The 19,315-nt window shown below is 64.7% G+C and overlaps 1 protein-coding gene across 1 annotated transcript; it reads right to left on the minus strand.

The window, feature by feature from the left end:
- Positions 1-2,386: 2,386 nt before the first annotated feature.
- On the minus strand, positions 2,387-19,108 carry LOC309684490 (neurogenic locus notch homolog protein 3-like; the record flags this gene model as incomplete). The annotated part of the gene is given in 11 exon segments (XM_082500391.1): positions 2,387-2,692; positions 5,761-6,068; positions 8,755-8,917; positions 10,099-10,183; positions 11,014-11,227; positions 13,517-13,665; positions 16,321-16,641; positions 18,601-18,736; positions 18,739-18,861; positions 18,864-18,902; positions 18,905-19,108. Coding segments are annotated over 11 exon segments (2,048 nt in total), but the record flags the coding sequence as incomplete, so codon positions are not given.
- Positions 19,109-19,315: the final 207 nt, after the last annotated feature.

The raw sequence follows: 19,315 nt of genomic DNA on the forward strand, positions 1-19,315 counted from the left end.
AGGGGGGTGAGACCCACATACCCCCCCCACCCCCCGACCCACATCACCCCCCCCCACACCCGGTACCCCCCACCTCGGGGGGGTCACCCCATTCCTCTCCGCAATTCCCCCTCCAACAGCACCAATTAATTTGGGGGGGGGGGGGGGGGCAAAAGGGGGGGGCAAAAAAAAGGGGGGGGTGAGACCCACATACCCCACCCCCACCCCCCGACCCACATCACCCCCCCCTCACCCGGTACCTCCCACCTCGGGGGGGTCACCCCATTCCTCTGCGCAATTCCCCATTCAACAGCACCAATTAATTTGGGGGGGGGGGGGCAACAAGGGGGGGGGCAAAAAAAGTGGGGGGTGAGGACCCACATACCCCCCCCACCCCCCCGACCCCACATCACCCCCCCCACACACCCGGTACCCCCCACCTCGGGGGGGTCACCCCATTCCTCTGCGCAATTCCCCATTCAACAGCACCAATTAATTGGGGGGGGGGGGGGCAAAAGGGGGGGGGCAAAAAAAAGGGGGGGGTGAGACCCACATACCCCACCCCCACCCCCCGACCCACATCACCCCACACACACCCGGTACCCCCCACCTCGGGGGGGTCACCCCATTCCTCTCCCCACTCCCCCCTCCAACAGCACCAATTAATTTGGGGGGGGCAACAAGGGGGGGGGCAAACAAGGGGGGGGCAAAAAAAAGGGGGGGGGTGAGACCCACATACCCCCCCACCCCCCGACCCACATCACCCCCCCCCTCACCCGGTACCCCCCACCTCGGGGGGGTCACCCCATTCCTCTCCCCACTCCCCCCTTCAACAGCACCAATTAATTTGGGGGGGGGGGCAAAAAAAGGGGGGGGGAGGCAAAAAAATGGGGGGGGTGAGACCCACATACCCCCCCCCACCCCCCGACCCACATCACCCCCCCCACACACACCCGGTACCCCCCACCTCGGGGGGGTCACCCCATTCCTGTCCCAATCTGCCCCCCCCCCTTAATATAGGGGGGCAAAAGGGGGGGAAGACTTTTGGGGTACCCTCTGCCCCCCCCAACCCCCAACTTTGGGGTCCCCCCCCGACCCCCCAAATCCCCCCGCCCCCCACAACTTTGGGGTACCCCCTCAACCCCCCCCACCCCCCCCAACTTTGGGGTGTCCCCCCAAATTTTGGGGTGACCCCCCCCCGACCCCCGATAAATTTGGGGTGTGTCCCCCCACCGCTCTCATCGACAGCATTGACATTGGCATGACATGCGTTGAGCTCCTCCACCATCCCCTCCACCCCCACTTTGGGGTACCTCCTGAACCCCCCACCCCCCCCAAATTTTGGGGTGACCCCCCCCGACCCCCGATAAATTTGGGGGCCCCCCCACCGCTCTCATCAACGGCATTGACATCGGCGTGACAGGCGATGAGCTCCTCCACCATCCCCTCCACCCCCCAACTTTGGGGTCCCCCCACTCCCCACACCCCCTCAACTTTTGGGGTGCCCCCCCCCAAATTTTGGGGTGACCCCCCCCCGACCCCCCGATAAATTTGGGGGTCCCCCCACCGCTCTCATCGACAGCGTTGATGTCGGTGTGACACCATGAGCTCCTCCACCATCCCCTCCACCCCCAACTTTGGGGTCCCCCCACTCCCCACACCCCCTCAACTTTTGGGGTGCCCTCCCCAAATTTTGGGGTGACCCCCCCCGACCCCCCGATAAATTTGGGGGCCCCCCCACCGCTCTCATCAACGGCATTGACATTGGCGTGACGCCATGAGCTCCTCCACCATCCCCTCCACCCCCCAACTTTGGGGTCTCCCCACTCCCCCCCACACCCCCCAACTTTGGGGTGCCCCCCCCAAATTTTGGGGTGACCCCCCCACCCCCCGATAAATTTGGGGGCCCCCCCACCGCTCTCATCGACGGCGTTGATGTCGGTGGTGACACCATGAGCTCCTCCACCATCCCCTCCACCCCCAACTTTGGGGTCCCCCCACTCCCACACCCCCTCAACTTTTGGGGTGCCCCCCCAAATTTTGGGGTGACCCCCTCCCGACCCCCCGATAAATTTGGGGTGTCCCCCCCCCACTGCTCTCATGGACGGCGTTGACATTGGCATGACATGCGTTGAGCTCCTCCACCATCCCCTCCACCCCCCAACTTTGGGGTACCTCCTGAACCCCCCACCCCCCCAACTTTTGGGGTGACCCCCCCCCGACCCCCGATAAATTTGGGGGCCCCCCCACCGCTCTCATCGACGGCGTTGACGTCGGCGTGACAGGCGATGAGCTCCTCCACTATCCCCTCCACCCCCCAACTTTGGGGTCCCCCCACTCCCCCCCCCCAAATTTTGGGGTGACCCCCCCGACCCCCCGATAAATTTGGGGGGCCCCCCCACCGCTCTCATCGACGGCGTTGACGTCGGCGTGACAGGCGATGAGCTCCTCCACCATCCCCTCCACCCCCCAACTTTGGGGTACCTCCTGAACCCCCCACCCCCCCCAAATTTTGGGGTGACCCCCCCCCCGACCCCCCGATAAATTTGGGGTGTCCCCCCCCACCGCTCTCATCGACGGCGTTGACGTCGGCGTGACAGGCGATGAGCTCCTCCACCATCCCCTCCACCCCCAAACGCGCCGCCAACATGAGCGCCGTTGCACCGTCCCCCGTACGCGCGTCCAGGTCCGTGCGGCGGTTCCGGATCAGGATCTGGGGGGGGGGGGGGGGGGGGGGGGGGAGAGACGGACAAACGGACGTGATGTGGGGGACGGACGGACGGACGGACGGACGTGGGGGGATGTGGGAGGGGTAGGGGGTTCCAGGCTCCGGGGCCCGAGTTGGCTTTGGGGCAGTGGAAGAGGCGTCATGAGGTCACCGTTGGGTGCCCCATGGCCATGGAAGATGCTCCATGACATCACTTCGTGCCCCATGGCCACGTTGGGTGCCCCATGGCATGTTGGGTGCCCCATGGCCATGGAAGATGCTCCATGACATCACTTCGTGCCCCATGGCCACGTTGGGTGCCCCATGGCATGTTGGGTGCCCATGGTCATGTTGGGTGCCCCATGGCCATGGAAGATGCTCCATGACATCACTTCGTGCCCCATGGCCACGTTGGGTGCCCCATGGCATGTTGGGTGCCCCATGGTCATGTTGGGTGCCCCATGGCCATGGAAGATGCTCCATGACATCACCTTGTGCCCCATGGCCACGTTGGGTGCCCCATGGCATGTTGGGTGCCCCATGGCCATGGAAGATGCTCCATGACATCACCTTGTGCCCCATGGCCACGTTGGGTGCCCCATGGCATGTTGGGTGCCCCATGGTCATGTTGGGTGCCCCAAGGCCATGTTGGGTGCCCCATGGTCATGTTGGGTGCCCCATAGCCATGGAAGATGCTCCATGACATCACCTTGTGCCCCATGGCCACGTTGGGTGCCCCATGGCATGTTGGGTGCCCCATGGTCATGTTGGGTGCCCCATGGCCATGGAAGATGCTCCATGACATCACTTCGTGCCCCATGGCCACGTTGGGTGCCCCATGGCATGTTGGGTGCCCATGGTCATGTTGGGTGCCCCATGGCCATGGAAGATGCTCCATGACATCACCTTGTGCCCCATGGCCACGTTGGGTGCCCCATGGCATGTTGGGTGCCCCATGGCCATGTTGGGTGCCCCATGGCCATGGAAGATGCTCCATGACATCACTTCGTGCCCCATGGCCACGTTGGGTGCCCCATGGCCATAGAAGATGCTCCATGACATCACCTTGTGCCCCATGGTCATGTTGGGTGCCCCATGGCATGTTGGGTGCCCCATGGCCATGGAAGATGCTCCATGACATCACTTCGTGCCCCATGGCCACGTTGGGTGCCCCATGGCCATGTTGGGTGCCCCATGGCCATGGAAGATGCTCCATGACATCACTTCGTGCCCCATGGCCACGTTGGGTGCCCCATGGCCATAGAAGATGCTCCATGACATCACCTTGTGCCCCATGGTCATGTTGGGTGCCCCATGGCATGTTGGGTGCCCCATGGCCATGGAAGATGCTCCATGACATCACTTCGTGCCCCATGGCCACGTTGGGTGCCCCATGGCCATGTTGGGTGCCCCATGGTCATGTTGGGTGCCCCATGGCCATGGAAGATGCTCCATGACATCACCTTGTGCCCCATGGCCATGTTGGGTGCCCCATGACCACGTTGGGTGCCCCATGGCCACGTTGGGTTCCCCATGACCACGTTGGGTGCCCCATGGCAGCACCCTCTCCCCCATGACCACGTTGGGTTCCCCATGGCCACGTTGGGTGCCCCATGGCAGCACCCTCTCCCCCATGACCACGTTGGGTTCCCCATGGCCATGTTGGGTGCCCCATGACCACGTTGGGTGCCCCATGGCAGCACCCTCTCCCCCATGACCACGTTGGGTTCCCCATGGCCATGTTGGGTGCCCCATGACCACGTTGGGTGCCCCATGGCAGCACCCTCTCCCCCATGACCACGTTGGGTTTCCCATGGCCATGTTGGGTTCCCCACGGCCATGTTGGGTGCCCCATGGCCATGTTGGGTTCCCCATGTCCACGTTGGGTGCCCCATGGCAGCACCCTCTCCCCCATGACCACGTTGGGTTCCCCATGACCACGTTGGGTTCCCCACGGCCATGTTGGGTGCCCCATGGCAGCACCCTCTCCCCCATGACCACGTTGGGTTCCCCATGGCCATGTTGGGTGCCCCATGGCCATGTTGGGTTCCCCATGACCACGTTGGGTGCCCCATGGCAGCACCCTCTCCCCCATGACCACGTTGGGTTTCCCATGACCACGTTGGGTTCTCCATGACCACGTTGGGTTCCCCATGGCCACGTTGGGTTCCCCATGACCACGTTGGGTGCCCCATGGCAGCACCCTCTCCCCCATGACCACGTTGGGTTCCCCATGGCCACGTTGGGTTCCCCATGGCCACGTTGGGTTCTCCATGACCACGTTGGGTTCCCCATGACCACGTTGGGTGCCCCATGGCAGCACCCTCTCCCCCATGACCACGTTGGGTTCCCCATGACCACGTTGGGTTCCCCATGGCCATGTTGGGTGCCCCATGACCACGTTGGGTGCCCCATGGCAGCACCCTCTCCCCCATGACCACGTTGGGTTCCCCATGACCACGTTGGGTTCCCTATGGCCACGTTGGGTTCCCCATGACCACGTTGGGTTCCCCACGGCCATGTTGGGTGCCCCATGGCAGCACCCTCTCCCCCATGACCACGCTGGGTTCCCCATGACCACGTTGGGTGCTCCATGGCAGCACCCTCTCCCCCATGACCACGTTGGGTTCCCCATGGCCATGTTGGGTGCCCCATGACCACGTTGGGTTTCCCATGGCCATGTTGGGTTCCCACGGCCATGTTGGGTGCCCCATGGCCATGTTGGGTTCCCCATGACCACGTTGGGTGCCCCATGGCAGCACCCTCTCCCCCATGACCACGTTGGGTTCCCATGGCCACGTTGGGTTCCCTATGGCCACGTTGGGTTCCCCATGACCACGTTGGGTTCCCCATGGCCATGTTGGGTGCCCCATGACCACGTTGGGTGCCCCATGGCAGCACCCTCTCCCCCATGACCACGTTGGGTTTCCCATGACCACGTTGGGTTCTCCATGACCACGTTGGGTTCTCCATGGCCACGTTGGGTTCCCCATGACCACGTTGGGTTTCCCATGACCACGTTGGGTGCCCCATGGCAGCACCCTCTCCCCCACGGCCCCGCCGGCTGCCCTCACCTGGAAGACGCCCTGGGCGTCAGCGGTGACGGCGGTGTGCAGCGGCGCCCGCCCCATGTTGTCCCGGGCGTTGGTGTCGGCCCCGGCGTCCAGCAGGCGTTTGGCGGCATCGGCGCGGGCGTAACGGGCGGCCAAGTGGAGGGCGGTCTCGCCCGTACGGTCCGTCCGCGCCCCCAGGTTGGCGCCCTGGCAGATGAGGTCACCGATGATGCCGGCCGAGGCGATGTCGTCACCATCCTCCTCCTCGGTCACCTCGGCTTCCAGGTTGCCCCCGCAGAAGGAGGCCAACATCAATGGGGTGAAACCATCTGTGGGGTGGGCACAGTGGGGTGGGGGAAGCGTTGGAAGGTGCTCAGGAGTCTCCTGGTCTATGTCATCCAACTGCGGTGGGGCCGTGAGGACCCTCACAGCGCCCTTGGTGGCCTCTGGACACACCATTACCTCTACCAGGTCCATGGTGGCCTCCGGACCCACCATCACCTCTACCAGGTCCATGGTGGCTTCTGGGCCCACCATCACCTCTACCAGGTCCATGGTGGCCTCCAGACCCACCATCACCTCTACCAGGTCCATGGTGGCCTCTGGACCTACCATCACCTCTACCAGGTCCATGGTGGCCTCTGGACACCACAGCAGCTCTACCAGGTCCATGGTGGCTTCTGGACCCACCATCACCTCTACCAGGTCCATGGTGGCCTCCAGACCCACCATCAGCTCTACCAGGTCCATGGTGGCCTCTGGACCCACCATCACCTCTACCAGGTCCATGGTGGCCTCCAGACCCACCATCACCTCTACTAGGTCCATAGTGGCCTCCGGACCCACCATCACCTCTACCAGGTCCATGGTGGCTTCTGGACCCACCATCAGCTCTACCAGGTCCATGGTGGCCTCCAGACCCACCATCAGCTCTACCAGGTCCATGGTGGCCTCCGGACCCACCATCACCTCTACCAGGTCCATGGTGGCCTCTGGACCCACCATCACCTCTACCAGGTCCATGGTGGCCTCCAGACCCACCATCACCTCTACCAGGTCCATGGTGGCCTCTGGACCTACCATCACCTCTACCAGGTCCATGGTGGCCTCCAGACCCACCATCACCTCTACCAGGTCCATGGTGGCCTCCGGACCCACCATCAGCTTTACCAGGTCCATGGTGGCCTCCGGACCCACCATCACCTCTACCAGGTCCATGGTGGCCTCTGGACCTACCATCACCTCTACCAGGTCCATGGTGGCCTCTGGACACCACAGCAGCTCTACCAGGTCCATGGTGGCTTCTGGACCCACCATCACCTCTACCAGGTCCATGGTGGCCTCCAGACCCACCATCACCTCTACCAGGTCCATGGTGGCCTCCGGACCCACCATCACCTCTACCAGGTCCATGGTGGCCTCCAGACCCACCATCACCTCTACCAGGTCCATGGTGGCCTCCAGACCCACCATCACCTCTACCACGTCCATGGTGGCCTCTGGACCCACCATCACCTCTACCAGGTCCATGGTGGCCTCCAGACCCACCATCACCTCTACCAGGTCCATGGTGGCCTCCGGACCCACCATCACCTCTACCAGGTCCATGGTGGCCTCTGGACCTACCATCACCTCTACCAGGTCCATGGTGGCCTCTGGACACCACAGCAGCTCTACCAGGTCCATGGTGGCTTCTGGACCCACCATCACCTCTACCAGGTCCATGGTGGCCTCCAGACCCACCATCACCTCTACCAGGTCCATGGTGGCCTCTGGACACCACAGCAGCTCTACCAGGTCCATGGTGGCCTCCAGACCCACCATCACCTCTACCAGGTCCATGGTGGCCTCCGGACCCACCATCACCTCTACCAGGTCCATAGTGGCCTCCGGACCCACCATCACCTCTACCAGGTCCATGGTGGCCTCCGGACCCACCATCACCTCTACCAGGTCCATAGTGGCCTCCGGACCCACCATCACCTCTACCAGGTCCATGGTGGCTTCTGGACCCACCATCACCTCTACCAGGTCCATGGTGGCCTCTGGACCCACCATCACCTCTACCAGGTCCATAGCGGCCTCCAGACCCACCATCACCTCTACCAGGTCCATGGTAGCCCCTCACAAACCCCACGTCCACCCTACCTCATCCCACGGTGGCCCCCCATACTCATGGTGGCCCCCCAAAACCTATGTCCACCCTACCTGGCCCCATGGTGGCCCCCATAGCCCCATGTCCACCCTACCTCATCTCACGGTGGCCCACCATACCCATGGTGGCCCCCCATGCCCATGGTGACCCCCCAAACCCCATGTCCATCCTACCTCATCCCATGGTGGCCCCCCCAAACCCATGCTGGCCCCCCAAAACCTATGTCCATCCTACCTGGCCCCATGGTGGCCCCCATAGCCCCACGTCCACCCTACCTCATCCCACGGTGGCCCCCCATACCCATGGTGGCCCCCCATGCCCATGGTGACCCCCCAAACCCCATGTCCATCCTACCTCATCCCATGGTGGCCCCCATAGCCCCACGTCCACCCTACCTCATCCCACAGTGGCCCCCCATACCCATGGTGGCCCCCCAAACCCCGTGTCCATTCTACCTGGCCCCATGGTGGCCCCCATAGCCCCATGTCCGTCCTACCTTGTCCCATGGTGGCCCCCCATGCCCATGGTGGCCCCCATAGCCCCACGTCCACCCTACCTCATCCCATGATGGCCCCCCCAAACCCATGGTGGCCCCCCCAAACCCCATGTCCATCCTACCTGGCCCCATGGTGGCCCCCATAGCCCCACGTCCACCCTACCTCATCCCACGGTGGCTCCCCCATACCCACGGTAACTCCCCACGCCCCACGTCCATCCTACCTACCACCATGGTGGTTCCCCATGGCACGTCTATCCTACCTGCCCCCCTGCTGCCACACGTCCCCGCTCGCCGCCACTCCCCTGTCACCCCCCAACGCCCCCGATCCCCTCCGGCCCCCGAGCGCCCCCCGTCACCCCACCTGGCCCGCGGACGTTGACGTCTACGCAGTCGGAGTCGAACTCGCCCTGGGGCGGGGTGAGGGCCATGGCGGGTGGCACGCGGATGTCGGCGGCCACCAGGTGGTGTTGGGTCCACTGTCGGCAGTCCACGGGGTCCTGGGGCTCAGCACCCACCTCCTCCACCTGCCCGGACACCCGGTCAATTGGGTGCTGGGACTCCCCCCACCCATGGGGGTGCTGGACCTGCCCCCATGATGGTGGAGATCCACTGCCCATGATGGGGCTCCACCTCCAACCATGGTGGGGCTGGACCTTCACCCATGATGGTGCCTGGCCATGGGGGTGCTGGGAACCCCACCCACGATGGTGCTGGACCTCCACCCATGATGGTCCCTGGCCATGGGGGTGCTGGGAACCCCCCCCCCCATGATGGTGCAGGACCTCCACCCATGATGGTCCCTGGCCATGGGGGTGCTGGACTGGTTGGGGTTGGATCTCCAACCATGGAGGTGCTGGATCTCCACCCATGATGGTCCCTGGCCATGGGGGTGCTGGGACCCCCACCCACGAGGGTGCTGACCCCCACCCATGATGGTCCCTGGCCATGGGGGTGCTAGGAACCCCCCCCATGATGGTGCTGGACCTCCACCCATGATGGTCCCTGGCCATGGGGGTGCTGGGAACCCCCCCCATGAGGGTGCTGGACCTCCACCCATGATGGTTCCTGGCTATGGGGGTGCTGGGAACCCTCCCCATGATGGTGCTGGACCTCCACCCATGATGGTCCCTGGCCATGGGGGTGCTGGGAACCCTCCCCATGATGGTGCTGGACCTCCACCCATGATGGTCCCTGGCCATGGGGGTGCTGGACTGGTTGGGGTTGGACCTCCAACCATGGTGGTGCTGGACCTCCACCCATGATGGTCCCTGGCCATGGGGGTGCTGGGAACCCTCCCCATGAGGGTGCTGGACCTCCACCCATGATGGTCCCTGGCCATGGGGGTGCTGGGAACCCTCCCCATGATGGTGCTGGACCTCCACCCATGATGGTCCCTGGCCATGGGGGTGCTGGGAACCCTCCCCATGATGGTGCTGGACCTCCACCCATGATGGTCCCTGGCCATGGGGGTGCTGGACTGGTTGGGGTTGGACCTCCAACCATGGTGGTGCTGGACCTCCACCCATGATGGTCCCTGGCCATGGGGGTGCTGGGACCCCCACCCATGAGGGTGCTGACCCCCACCCATGATGGTCCCTGGCCATGGGGGTGCTGGGACCTGCCCCATCACCAGGGTATGGGGGTACCATCCCTGCCCCCCAACTGCCCCCCCCCCCCGTGCCCCCCAAGTGCCCCCCGGGGGTACCTTCAGCCTCTTGGCCTCGGGGCCGTCGCCGTCCCCCCACTCCTCCGAGGGGGCCCCCATGAGGGTCTCCCCCTTTCCCATGGGCCTGGGGGGGGGTGGGGGGGCAGTTGGGGGGCAGGGATGGGGGGCCTTGGTACCCCCCCCCCCAGTGCCCCCCCAGTTCCACCAGTCCCCCCCTACTCTCCCCCACTCCCACCACCCCCCACCCATCACCCCCCACCGTTGCACTGGGACCCCCCAGACCCCCAGTAGCCCCCAGTCCCACCAGTCCTCCCCTCCCAGTGCCCCCCCAGTTCCACCAGTACCTCTTCACAGTGCCCCCCCAGTTCCACCAGTACCCCCCAGTGCCCCCCCAGTTCCACCACTCCCCCCCTACTCTCCCCCACTCCCACAAGCCCCCACCCATCACCCCCCACCGTTGCAATGGGACCCCCCAGACCCCCAGTATCCCCCCAGTCCCCCCAGTCCCCAACCCCAGTTCCTCCCAGTGCCCCCCCAGTTCCATCAGTCCCCCCTTCCCAGTGCCCCCCCAGTTCCACCAGTACCCCCCAGTGGCCCCCAGTTCCACCACTCCCCCCCTACTCTCCCCCACTCCCACCACCCCCCACCCATCGCCCCCCACCGTTGCACCGGGACCCCCCAGACCCCCAGTATCCCCCCCAGTCCCCCCAGTCCTCCCCTCCCAGTGCCCCCCCAGTTCCACCAGTACCCCCCAGTGCCCCCCCAGTTCCACCACTCCCCCCCTACTCTCCCCCACTCCCACAAGCCCCCACCCATCACCCCCCACCGTTGCAATGGGACCCCCCAGACCCCCAGTATCCCCCCAGTCCCCCCATTCCCCAACCCTAGTGCCCTCCCAGTTCCACCAGTTCCCCCCTCCCAGTGCCTCCCAGTGCCCCCCCCAGTGCCGCTCACTTCATGCCCAGCGCGTCCTGCCCCACGGGCTCCCGCCGGTCCCTGTGGCCGTCCTTGGTGAGGCTGAAGCCCTCCGGGAACCAGAGGGTGCTCTGCTCCCGCCTACGCCGGGCCACCAGTACCCCCAGTACGGCGATGGCCAAGAGGATGACACCCCCCACCGCCACCAGCGGCAGCAGCCGCACCGGGTCCGGCGCCTCCGGCAGTTTGTCACCTGTGGGGCGAAGGGGACAACGTCAGGGGCGGGCGCCAGGGCGGAAGAGCAGGGACAGGCTCCCGGTGGTGCCACCGCCATGGGGCACCCCCAAGTTGGGGACACCATGATGGTGATGGCACCATGGAGGCACCAAGAATGTTGGGGACACCATCGTGGTGATGCCACCACCGTGTTGGGGGACACTATGAGGGATGATGCCACCATGGAGGAACACAACATCTCGGGGACACCATCATGGTGATGCCACCGCTATGGGGCACCCCCAAGTTGGGGACACCATGATGGTGATGGCACCATGGAGGCACCAAGAATGTTGGGGACACCATCGTGGTGATGCCACCACCGTGTTGGGGGACGTTATGAGGGATGATGCCACCATGGAGGTACACAACGTCTTGGGGACACCATCATGGTGATGCCACCACCGTGTTGGGGACACTATGAGGGATGATGCCACCATGGAGGAACGCAACGTCTCGGGGACACCATCATGGTGATGCCATCGCCATGGGGCACCCCCAAGTTGGGGGCACCATCGTGGTGATGGCACCATGGAGGCACCAAGAATGTCGGGGACACCATCGTGGTGATGCCACCACCGTGTTGGGGGACACTATGAGGGATGATGCCACCATGGAGGTACACAACGTCTTGGGGACACCATCATGGTGATGCCACCGCCATGGGGCACCCCCAAGTTGGGGGCACCATCGTGGTGATGGCACCATGGAGGCACCAAGAATGTCGGGGACACCATCGTGGTGATGCCACCACCGTGTTGGGGACACTATGAGGGATGATGCCACCATGGAGGAACACAAAATCTCGGGGACACCATCATGGTGATGCCACCGCCATGGGGCACCCCCAAGTTGGGGACACCATGATGGTGATGGCACCACGGAGGCACCAAGAATGTTGGGGACACCATCATGGTGATGCCACCACCATGTTGGGGACACTATGAGGGATGATGCCACCATGGAGGAACGCAACGTCTCGGGGACACCATCATGGTGATGCCATCGCCATGGGGCACCCCCAAGTTGGGGGCACCATCGTGGTGATGGCACCATGGAGGCACCAAGAATGTCGGGGACACCATCGTGGTGATGCCACCACCGTGTTGGGGGACACTATGAGGGATGATGCCACCATGGAGGTACACAACGTCTTGGGGACACCATCATGGTGATGCCACCGCCATGGGGCACCCCCAAGTTGGGGGCACCATCGTGGTGATGGCACCATGGAGGCACCAAGAATGTCGGGGACACCATCGTGGTGATGCCACCACCGTGTTGGGGACACTATGAGGGATGATGCCACCATGGAGGAACACAAAATCTCGGGGACACCATCATGGTGATGCCACCACCGTGTTGGGGGACACTATGAGGGATGATGCCACCATGGAGGTACACAACGTCTTGGGGACACCATCATGGTGATGCCACCGCCATGGGGCACCCCCAAGTTGGGGGCACCATCGTGGTGATGGCACCATGGAGGCACCAAGAATGTCGGGGACACCATCGTGGTGATGCCACCACCGTGTTGGGGACACTATGAGGGATGATGCCACCATGGAGGAACACAAAATCTCGGGGACACCATCATGGTGATGCCACCACCATGGGACATCTGCAAGTAGGGGACACTGTCGTGGTGATGCCACCATAGAACACCCCATGTTGGCGACACCATCGTGGTGATGCCACAACCATGGGGCACCCCTAAGTTGGGGACACCGTCGTGGTGGTACCACCATGGAGACACCAAGAAGAGTGATGGCATCATCATGGTGATGCCACCACGGGGCACCCCTAAGTTGGGGACACCATCATGGTGGTACCACCATGGAGACACCAAGAAGAGTGATGGCATCATCGTGGTGATGCCACCATGGGGCACGCCTAAGTTGGGGACACCCACCACCATGGAGACACCAAGAAGAGTGATGGCATCATCATGGTGATGCCACCACGGGGCACCCCTAAGTTGGGGACACCATCATGGTGGTGCCACCATGGAGACACCAAGAAGGGTGATGGCATCATCATGGTGATGCCACCATGGGGCACCCCTAAGTTGGGGACACCATCATGGTGCTGCCACCATGGAACACCCCATGTTGGGGACACCATCGTGGTGATGCCACCACGGGGCACCCCTAAGTTGGGGACACCATCGTGGTGATGGCACCATGGAACACCCCATGGTCACCCCCCCCTGGGGACCACCCACCCCACCGCCAGGAATTTTGGCCACCGGGAGGTCCCTCACCGCGCACGGCCTTGATGGGGTACGGGAACTGGAGGCGCTCCAGTGCGGAGAGGGCGGCCAAGTAGTCGGCGGCGCTGCGGGTGTCGGGGAAGCACTTGTGGGTCGCCCGCGCGCACAGGCGGTTGTCCATCTCCAGGGTCACCACCGACCTACCCAGGGGACACCATTAGGGGGGACACGGGGGGGGGGGGGGTCAGAGGGACAGGGGGGACCCAAAAATGGCAGCGCTCATGATCCCGGAGCTCCGGGCACCCGTGGGTCTTTGACCCATGGCACCCATGGTCTCATGATCCCCTCACCCATGTCTCCGTGACCCAGGACACCCAGAATCCATAGCACCCATAGCACCCATGGCCCCATGGCCCCACGGCTCATGGCACCCATCACCCATGGGCCCTTGACCCAAGTCACCCAGCACCCATGGCACCCATGGCCCCACGATCCCCTCACCCATGTCCCCATGACCCGGGACACCCAGCACCCATGGCACCCATGGCCCCATGGCCCCACGGCTCATGGCACCCATCACCCATGGGCCCTTGACCCAAGACACCCAGCACCCATGGCACCCATGTCCTCACGATCCCCTCACCCATGTCTCCATGACCCGGGACACCCAGCACCCATGGCACCCATGGCACCCATGGCCCCACGGCTCATGGCACCCATCACCCATGGGCCCTTGACCCAAGACACCCAGCACCCATGGCACCCATGTCCTCACGATCCCCTCACCCATGTCTCCATGACCCGGGACACCCAGCACCCATGGCACCCATAGCACCCATGGCTCCATGGCTCATGGCACCCATCACCCATGGGCCCATTACCCAAGTCACCCAGCACCCATGGCACCCATGTCCTCACGATCCCCTCACCCATGTCCCCTTGACCCAAGACACCCAGCACCCATGGCACCCATGGCCCCACGATCCCCTCACCCATGTCCCCATGACCCGGGACACCCAGCACCCATGGCACCCATGGCCCCATGGCCCCACGGCTCATGGCACCCATCACCCATGGGCCCTTGACCCAAGTCACCCAGCACCCATGGCACCCATGGCCCCACGATCCCCTCACCCATGGTGCCATCACCCAAAAGAGCCAGCACCCATGGCACTTGAGTCCCCAGGGCCCCACAACCCATGGCCCCATGGTTCATGGCACCCATCACCCATGGGCCCCTGACCCATGGCACCCATGGTCCCATGACCCAAGTCACCCAGCACCCATGGCACCCATGTCCTCACGATCCCCTCACCCATGTCTCCGTGACCCGGGACACCCAGCACCCATGGCACCCATGTCCTCACGATCCCCTCACCCATGTCTCCATGACCCAGGACACCCAGAATCCATAGCACCCATAGCACCCATGGCCCCATGGCCCCACGGCTCATGGCACCCATCACCCATGGGCCCTTGACCCAAGACACCCAGCACCCATGGCACCCATGGTCTCATGATCCCCTCACCCATGTCTCCGTGACCCAAGACACCCAGCACCCGTGGCCTCACGGCATCCAGCACCCATGGTCCCTTGACCCATTGCACCCCCGTCCCCATGATCCCCTCACCCATGGTCCCATCACCCAAGACACCCAGAATCCATAGCACCCATGGCACCCATGGATCATGGCACCCATCACCCATGGGCCCCTGACCCATGGCACCCATGGTCCCTTGACCCAAGTCACCCAGCACCCATGGCACCCATGTCCTCACGATCCCCTCACCCATGTCTCCATGACCCGGGACACCCAGCACCCATGGCACCCATAGCACCCATGGCTCCATGGCTCCATGGCTCATGGCACCCATGGGCCCATTACCCAAGACACCCAGCACCCATGGCACCCATGTCCTCACGATCCCCTCACCCATGTCCCCATGACCCAGGACACCCAGCACCCATGGCACCCATGGCCCCACGATCCCCTCACCCATGTCTCCATGACCCAGGACACCCAGCACCCATGGCACCCATGTCCCCGTGGCCCCATGGCCCCATGGCACCCATCACCCATGGGCCCTTGACCCAAGACACCCAGCACCCATGGCACCCATGTCCTCACGATCCCCTCACCCATGTCTCCATGACCCAGGACACCCAGCACCCATGGCACCCATGGCACCCATGGCCCCATGGCCCCATGGCACCCATGGCACCCATGGTCCCTTGACCCAAGTCACCCAGCACCCATGGCACCCATGTCCTCACGATCCCCTCACCCATGTCTCCATGACCCGGGACACCCAGCACCCATAGCACCCATAGCACCCATGGCACCATGGTGCCCATCACCCATGGTCAATTGACCCAAGACACCCAGCACCCATCCCCATCCCACGGCCCCCAGTCCCATCCCACCCAACACCACCATCCCCATCCCACGGCCCCCAGACCCATCCCCCCCAACACCACCATCCCCATCCCACGTCCCCCAGTCCCATCCCCCCCAACACCACCATCCCCATCCCATGTCCCCCACTCCATCCCACCCAACACCACCATCCCCATCCCATGTCCCCCACTCCATCCCACCCAACACCACCATCCCCATCCCATGTCCCCCATGACACCCAACACCACCATCCCCATCCCATGTCCCCCATGACACCCAACACCACCATCCCCATCCCACGTCCCCCATTCCATCCCACCCAACACCACCATCCCCATCCCATGACCCCACTCCATCCCACCCAACACCTCCACCCCACCCAACACCTCCATCCCACGTCCCCCGCCCCTTCCTACCCCCCACCCCCTCACCCCTCTCCCACCCCCCCCCTCTCACCCGATGACCTCGGGGGCCACCTCCCTCCTCCGCAGCCGTTGGGGTCGGTAGTAGGGTTGGATCATGTAGTTGCCGTCGGGATCCAGGCGGAAGCGCAGGGAGGTGCGCAGGATGGCGCTGAGCCGTTGGAGGAAGACGGCGCTGGTACGTCGCAGCTCCTCGGGGGGCAGGAGGACGGTGACCACCAAGACCCCTTTGGCCAAGATCTCGGGGACCTCCTGGGCGCAGTCCAGTCCGTCCCAACCGCACTCTTCGTTGTTGCAGCCCTGGTCGCAGCGCCCGTCGGCGAAGTGGTCGGAGCAGTACTGGTCGTAGACGGGGCTGCGGGAGAGGATGGGGGGACACACACACACGACACGGTGGGTGGGGGGTGGGGGCTACGGGGGGAGTGGGGGGACATGGGGGGAAATGGGGTGATGGGGGGAGATGGGGGGATGTGGAAGGATAGGGGGATGTGGGTGGGAGATGGGGCCATGGGGGGGACATAGGTGGGAGATGGGGCCATGGGGGGACATAGGTGGGAGATGGGGCCATGGGGACACGGGTGGGAGATGGGGGTCAATAGGGGGATGGGGCCATGGGTGGGAGATGGGGGTCAATAGGGGGATGGGGCCATGGGGACATGGGTGGGAGATGGGGCCATGGGGACACGGGTGGGAGATGGGGGTCAATAGGGGGATGGGGCCATGAGGACATGGGGGGGAGATGGGGCCATGGGTGGGAGATGGGGGTCAATAGGGGGATGGGGCCATGGGTGGGAGATGGGGCTATGGGGACGTGGGAGAGAGATGGGGCCATGGGTGGGAGATGGGGGTCAATAGGGACATGGGGGGGAGATGGGGGTCAATAGGGGGATGGGGCCATGGGGCCATGGGGGGGAGATGGGGGTCAATAGGGCCATGGGGGTCAATAGGGGGATGGGGCCATGGGTGGGAGATGGGGCCATGGGGGGGACAGTGGGGAAAGGGGGTGACCAGTGGGGACAGAGGATGACCAGTGAGGCATGTGGTAGCCTGATGGGACCAGTGGGGACAGGGGGTGACCAGTGGGGACAGTGGATGACCGGTGGAGACAGTGGGTGACTGGTGGGGACAGGAGATGACCGGTGGGGACAGTGGGTGACCGGTGGGGACAGAGGATGACCAGTGGTGACAGGAGGTGACCGGTGGGACAGAGGATGACCGGTGGGGACAGGAGGTGGCCGGTGGTGACAGTGGGTGACCGGTGGGGACAGGAGGTGACCGGTGGTGACAGAGGGTGACTGGTGGTGACAGAGGATGACCAGTGGTGACAGTGGGTGACCGGTGGGGACAGAGGATGACCGATGGGGACAGAGGATGACTGGTGGTGACAGGAGGTGACCAGTGGGGACAGTGGGTGACCGGCGGTGACAGAGGGTGACCGGTGGGGACAGAGGGTGGCCGGTGGGGACAGAGGATGATCAGTGGTGACAGGAGGTGACCGGTGGGGACAGTGGGTGACCGGTGGGGACAGTGGGTGACCGGTGGTGACAGGAGGTGACCAGTGGTGACAGAGGGTGACTGGTGGTGACAGAGGGTGACCGGTGGTGACAGGAGGTGACCAGTGGGGACAGTGGTTGACCAGTGGTGACAGAGGGTGGCCTGTGGTGACAGTGGGTGACCAGTGGTGACAGAGGGTGACTGGTGGTGACAGAGGGTGACCGGTGGGGACAGGAGGTGGCCGGTGGTGACAGTGGGTGACCGGTGGGGACAGGAGGTGACCGGTGGTGACAGAGGGTGACTGGTGGTGACAGAGGATGACCAGTGGTGACAGTGGGTGACCGGTGGGGACAGAGGATGACCGATGGGGACAGAGGATGACTGGTGGTGACAGGAGGTGACCAGTGGGGACAGTGGGTGACCAGTGGTGACAGTGGGTGACCGGCGGTGACAGTGGGCGACCGGTGGTGACAGGAGGTGACCAGTGGTGACAGTGGGTGACCGGTGGGGACAGAGGGTGACCAGTGGTGACAGAGGATGACTGGTGGTGACAGGAGGTGACCAGTGGGGACAGAGGGTGACCAGTGGTGACAGAGGGTGACTGGTGGGACAGAGGATGACCGGTGGGGACAGAGGGTGACCGGCGGTGACAGAGGGTGACCGGTGGTGACAGGAGGTGACCAGTGGGGACAGTGGTTGACCAGTGGTGACAGAGGGTGGCCCGTGGGGACAGAGGGTGACCAGTGGTGACAGTGGGTGACTGGCGGTGACAGAGGGTGACCGGTGGGGACAGGAGAGGAGGTGGCCCGGGGACGCTCACTTGCAGCCCCGCGGGGGGGGGCGGCACTCGAAGTTGTCGTAGAGGCAGTGGGGGGTGTCGCAGCCGCGGTCGCAGCGGCCGTTGTTGAAGAGGGGGGGACACTCGGGGGGGGCGCAGCGTCCCCAGGGGTCCCCACCAGTAACGAGCAGTCCCCCCCGTCCCACCGGCAGCGGGGGGTGTTACACTCCCGGTGACAAACCCCGTCCCCCAATTTGTCCCCGCACGGCCCCTCGCACGCCCCCTCGGGGGGGGGACCCCCCGGCAGAGGGGCCCCCCGAATCCTGGGGGCAGGGGACGTCGGTGGGGGTGAGGGGGTGACAGAGGGGCCCCCCGAATCCTGGGGGGCAGGGGACGTCGGTGGGGGTGAGGGGGTGACAGAGGGGCCCCCCGAAACCGGGGGGGCAGCGGCAGCGGGGGCCGGTGGGGGAGGGGACACAGGACCCCCCGTTGGGGCAGGATGAGGCCCGGCAGGGGGAGGGGCGGCTCTCGCAGTGGGACCAGTAAAGCCCTGGAAAGGGGGGGGGGGGGGAGAAATGGAGGGGGGGGAGTTAAGGGTTGGGGGGGGTGGGGGAGGGGGGGATGGGCACACTGCCCCCCCCCCCCCCCCGGGTCATCCCAGGGCACTCAGCATCCCCCAGTGCCCCCCCAGTATTCCCCTGTACGCCCCCAGTACCCCTCAGCCCCCCCCTCCCCCCAGTAGTCCCCCCCCCCCCCA

Source organism: Vanellus vanellus (assembly GCF_965231255.1).
Source record: "Vanellus vanellus genome assembly, contig: HAP1_SCAFFOLD_1330, whole genome shotgun sequence".
NCBI classification, from domain to species: Eukaryota; Metazoa; Chordata; class Aves; order Charadriiformes; family Charadriidae; genus Vanellus; species Vanellus vanellus.